Raw genomic sequence first — 6053 nt, forward strand, 5'->3', positions numbered from 1 at the left:
TTGAAATCAAACTCTTTAAATTTTACAACCGAAAAGTCAGAATGAGAAGAAGAGACACTGAACGAAAGCCACAGAGGCACAGACGTGGTGGAAATGTTGTTTTTATTTTGCCTCGCCTGTTTATTTTGGCATAAAAAGGGAACATAAGGCCTGTAGTGGGAGCTTCTGTGTGGAAGACACTGAGTCCAGTACAGACCAAAACACGCCTGAAGTACTGCCACCAAGGTCAAAGTGTTCCACTGCTGGGATGGTGTGTTTGGTTTTAAGGTTTTAATCCGTCAGAGGAGAACTGTGAGGCTGCAGCCAGCAATTATTTTCCTCTTCAATACATCTGACTGTTTTTTTCTTTAACAATAAACTGATGGCACAGTGTATAAAATGTCAGAGGACGGTGAAAAAGGCCTGTCACGGTTCCCCGAAGCCCAAGTTCAGATCTTCAGATGTTTGGTTTTGTCTGACCAACAGAAAAAAGAAAAGAAAAAAAAAAACCCAAAATGTTCAGTTTAGTTTAACAGAAAACCGGGGAATTAGCAAATAATCACAGTTGAGAAGCTGGTAGCAGTGAATTTAGAACAAGACTTCAACAATTAATCAATTGATTTTCTGTTCGTCAGCTGATCGATTGAACCATTTCAGTGTCTTCTTCCTCATCAGTCCTATCAGCCCCCGTCGGGCTGGATGATTATTGCCTGTTGTCAGACACAGGAGCTGGGAAAGGGGAAATTTGTTGTGGTAAAACTCCTTAAAGTGTGACACTTGTGGGGGGAAGTGACCGGACGACTCGATTTTATTCTTGGACCAGTGAATAAAACGGGGCTACAACACGACTTTGCTGAGCGCTGAAGAAAACAAGTTGTAAAAACACACCAATATTAGCAGAGAGCATTAAATGCAGCACAATTAACATGTATACTTTTTCTATTTTGTCATTGTTCTGAAAAACTTGTACTTAAAATCATTAATTAGAACTAAGTCAGTTTTATTTTACAGATGTTTCTCCGACCAAAATCCCCATAAGAGCAGCACATGTCATATCTGCCGCCACTAGAATGTAGGAATTTACGAGCCTACCGTGAAAGCAGCATCCAGCTGGGTCTCTGCAGTTGACAGAGATTTGTTTCTAGACTGGACCGTCCCACGAGGACTGGTCTGTACCGAGCGTGGTACCAGTACTCGGTTGTTGGGGAGGCCTGTTCCACAGCTGCCAGACGCCGACCGCGCCGCCAATTCACAACGCAGACACAAACCACGTCGGTTTTCTGAGATCCTATGCGTAGCCATGAAATGTCAGAGCATTTTTCACTGACTGAATCAAGGAAGTAGGATTCAAAAAAAATCACTCAACACTGGGAAAAGAAGTTGTAGCGCCACTGGGATCAACCATAAAATCGTTGTTTTTCTACACACGTCAACAAACTGAAGCTGCGACTTATTTCTCTAGATGAGAAACTTATTGGACTTTGGATGAGTTTTTAATGATAATCAGTTTAGAAATGAACTATTTTTAAAACAATCACTGTAGCTAAATTAAAGTGTCACTTAAATGATGCACACAGGAACCACACGGAAATACAAAAACACAGAAGATGAGGAGATTTGTCGGTTAATAAGTCTACATCCTCAGTCTGCCCAGGCTCTCACTGTAGGCTGCTGAGGTGCCGCACCAAGTTCAGACCATATTCTTCTGAGACACTCACACACTTTTAAAGGCCGTTTTTCCTCTGAAAAGCGCCGAATACCGAGCTGCTACTGAAACCTCACCTCTCCACCTTCTCCACCTCCATCTTTTCATCATGCTTTTACAGTATTTTCCGTCTCTGCCCACAGGGATACCCTGACTTTTGAACCTCGAGCACTCCTGGTTTTACAGATTCGTCTTCATCTTTCTACATGTTACGTTAACTAGATCTGCAAAGATTACTTAATTGACGGAAAATGAATCATCCACTATCATTTAAGCCATTTTTTAAGAAAAAAGTCTCCTGATGCAGCTTCTCCAATGTGAGGAGTTGCTGCTACTCTGTTTGAAATGAAAATCTCATGACAGTAACAAGGACTCAGAGAAAATGTTGGGCGTTTGTTGCTATTTTCTGATATTTTTATAGGCAAAACAATTAATAGAGAAAACGGTCAGCAGATTGAACAGTATTGAAAATATGTGTTAGTTGCAGCTTTGATTCTAAACTCAACAGAAACCCGGCAGAGCCATTGTAAAAATGAGAAAGGATCAGCCCAGTCTGACAAATCTGATTAAAAATATCTCGTAATCTTTATTAACTCTGAAGTCGTATTCAAACAGATGGTAACAAATATACATATATACAACTTTCTTTAGAAAGGAAAACAAGAAAAGTCACACGTCCTTTGGCACTTGATGTTCCGGTTCAGAGCGGAGTGAAACTAAAAGAAACGACTGAAATCAGACAGAGGATGAAGTAAATGAGCCGCGGTGATGGCCTGTGTGAGGAGCCTCTTTCTGTTCAAACCAGAACCATATCCAACACGCTCGAGGGAGGGAGGGACACAACAAGTTGGGGCGTCTGCTCTTTTGCCTGTGTTTTCGTCAACAATTGAAAACGTGTGGTCGCCGAGGTTGTTCTGAGTCGGATGTTTGAGCGTTAGAAGGCGAAGTCCTGCTTTACTTCGACTCAGCCGGGATCAATCCGAGATCAGAGTTTAAAAAGTCTTTTTAGCTGATTTTTAAAACCGGTTCTTGAGGACCTGGGGGCAACGGGCACCGCTCGCTTTCACAGCTTCGGATCGCAACAGGAAACCCGCACACCTCAGTCCAACCTGAGCGTCAGTTTTGGCAGTTTTGAATATGAACGTCTTTTCCTCGTGCAGTCTCACGGCTGAGCTCATTCTGGAGGAAAAACCTGAAATCTGGTATTTTCGGTCAGACCGGGACAAATGATTGTAAAGGACCCCACCAGTGGTTTTGCATGTTTTAGCCCAGTGTCTACGAAGATGGAACCTTTACAGTTCATTCGGGTATTTTCCAACTCATACTATCAGTTCTTAGATCAATTTTCCATGAAACGTGCTCAGACTCAGCGGTGACGTTGCTGCAACCAGATCATTTTCTAACTTCTCAGTCACGGTGGATTCAAGGATCCTCGGACGTTTGAGAGTTCAGTTACAGTTACGCGGCTGCAGAGAGGCGCTGCACTGTGTCATTCAATCAGTGAAGCTTTTTCATTTTCTTCCCATCAAACAAGTCTCTGCTCTGCACCCTGCTGTCAAATGTTTTTAGGCATTTCATGCAAATGACCTGACACCACCGGCTGCCTGGAACCTGGATGTGTTTGCTCTCCAGGCAGCTTCTCCTCAATTCTGTATGATAGAAACACTGATCACCAGACTCTTGCATCTTGCTCGATTTGCGTTTTCTACGTCAGGGAACATCACGTTGTGAGGTTACATTACGGCCGTGAATATAAACCAATCTTTTTGAGAAAGCTCTCTTAAAGCTATTAAACTGACTTGTGACGATGTTGTGGCCCATTTTACGTTGGGAAAACTAACAGTTAACTTCTCTGCTCTCCGGTGGACAAACTACGTGACGGAGACACTGTTACTGAACTCCCTCGAACACATCTCTGTCATTTCCTGTTACCTTTCAAATGAACAAACAATGATGTAGCCATTAAAAAAATCTACTTGGACTTGTTTGGGGATGAAACGAGTTTTTTTGGCTCCTAAAATGTGAAAATTTGCTCAGGTTTTGTCATTTGCAATTATAACTGAACGTCTTGTGGTTCCGGACCGTCGGTCAGACAAATCAAATGTGTGAGGACATCACCTTGGGTACTTGGAAACTGTTAATGAATGAACCGAGAAGCTAATCAGCAGATTGACTGATAATGAAAATAGAGCTGACGTTGACTGCGATGGATCAGATAACTCGGACAGGTTCAACGAGTCTGTCGATTCATTTTCATACCATACAGAAATGGAGACCAGCGGCTGGACATTTAAGAAAATTATAACATTTTACTGTACAGCCTGAAAATGTCAGCAACTATGTCACTTACACATGATTTACAGTTCAAGAGCGACGACTTGCAAAACACACCGGTATGTCGGTCCTCTAACTGCAGGGCTGACACCCTCTTCCTTCACCAAACACCACTTCAATCAGACTGAAACACCCGCTCACACCTTCATCAGTTCCAGCGGTGCGGCCCAGAGGATGATGTGAACACTGGGACCTCAGAGGACAGACCGACCGGAAACGTAGAAGGCTCTCAGGGCTTTGTGTGGGAGGACGGTGCAGCAGAAACTCAACGTGTCTAATGAATGCACACCTGACAGAGGCCTGGTTTGGCTCTCTGTGCAGGTCAAAGGTCACCAGCTGCAGTAACGTGGATGTCTGGTCGAAAAACAAAGAAACTAAAAGTGATAATGAAGAACTGAAATGCTTCCACAGGTCCATCACTCCCTAATCAGACTCCTTTGTGTGTAAACATACAGATAAAAGTTTAGCAGCATTTGATTTCCAACACAGTCTGCATCCTCTCCTTGTGCTGTGGGACTGGGTCAAGGACAGAGTGGTCCCGGTTCACTCCCACCTGTAGAGCTTCAGCATCTTCTCCGTCAGCGAGGCCAGAAAGTGCTCCCCGTTCACGGCGAACGGACTGATGTCCAGCACCGGGAGGTCGGCCGGAAGCTTCTGGAGCAGAGAGCCGCTGCCGGCGTCCCACACCTGAGGAGGAGGAGGAGGGGAAGATGAAGATGACACAGACGCAGAGCAAGATGGGGACAGAAGGGGAGGAAGAGGATGTTGAGACAGGCGTTCGTTTCAGATTACATAAATAAGGCAGCTTTTAAAATAACATAAATAAATAAACTAAAATAAGCAAATCTTCATTTAATTTAATTTAACAAACAGCAAAAGACATCGACGTTCCTACAAAAAATAAAACGAAAATAAACTGAATGAACTAAAATAAAACAGAACTTCAGGCTCCTTTAAATAAGAAAAAAAGTTACAAGTAAAATACTTCAATTTAAGGACAGTAATTAGTAAAAACTTTATAATGCTGATAACCAAACAAACAAACAAAATGAAACTAAATAAAACAAAACTGAATAAAAGACTAGAAAATAGTTTGGCGTCTCTTAAATGACTAAAGAAACCTAAAATAAAATTATTTATTTAAATAAAAATTAAGCAAGTTAAAATGACTCCCCCCCTCTCCCTCCCCTCTGAAGAGTTATCAGGCAACGGTCGGCTCTTTGAGTTAATAAAAATCTTTCGATTTAATTCTGATTCTCTGTTTCATGCAGCGCTGCCTGCACAGAACAAACACAGGACTCAACCTCACTGGTTTCTGTTCAGTTGGTAAATTAAAACGCTTCCAACAAAGTGACAGACGTTTGTCTTTTCTATTAGTCCACTGTTGACCCACTGGTCACTCACACACACACACACACACACACACACACAAACTGGACCGACCATGGTAGAGTTGGAGGCCTCGTCCCCGGCACAGACAAGCGTCCCCCCTCCGTCCGGACTCGTGAAGACGGAGTTCTTGGTGAGCAGTTTACAGGACGAGCCGGCGCTGAACGTCTGCACCGGAGAGCAGGAGCAGCTGGGCAGCTGACTGGAGTCCTGCTGGGGCGTCCGGTTCAGAGCCATCAGGACGCAGCGCAGAGACGGGTTGGAGCGTCCTGCGGGAGAAACGCAGCCGGCCTCGACGTTCAGATTAAAACACGTCTGTACTTCTATCGCGCAGCCAGTAAGGATTAGTCACTTAATCGATCGAAAGGAAGTTCATCGGCAAATTATCTGATGATCGATGAAACGTTTCAATCATTTTTCCTGAGCAAAAAAGCCAAATATTCACCAGTTCCATTGTGATGATTTACTGTTTTTCTCTGTTTTACATCATAGTAAACTAATCTTTGACTGTTTGACTGTCGGTCAGACAAAACAAGACACGTGAAGACGTCACCTCAGGCTCTGAGAAATCGCAATGTGAAAAGAACCGGCAGATATAATGAAAGTAGTTGCTAGACGCAGCCCTAATCCAGACCGTGACCTGACC

General features: G+C 43.4%; 1 protein-coding gene across 1 annotated transcript; it reads right to left on the minus strand.

The window, feature by feature from the left end:
• Nucleotides 1-2250: 2250 nt before the first annotated feature.
• Nucleotides 2251-6047, minus strand: LOC120792652 (E3 ubiquitin-protein ligase RFWD3-like). Its single transcript, XM_040131859.1, has 2 exons — nt 5462-6047; nt 2251-4705 (listed from the first exon to the last, which is right to left on the minus strand). Exons 1-2 carry the CDS (start codon nt 5642-5644, stop codon nt 4562-4564), a joined length of 327 nt encoding a protein of 108 aa, XP_039987793.1. The 5' UTR covers nt 5645-6047; the 3' UTR covers nt 2251-4561.
• Nucleotides 6048-6053: the final 6 nt, after the last annotated feature.

This window comes from Xiphias gladius, chromosome 8 (assembly GCF_016859285.1).
Source record: "Xiphias gladius isolate SHS-SW01 ecotype Sanya breed wild chromosome 8, ASM1685928v1, whole genome shotgun sequence".
Classification (NCBI taxonomy): Eukaryota; Metazoa; Chordata; class Actinopteri; order Istiophoriformes; family Xiphiidae; genus Xiphias; species Xiphias gladius.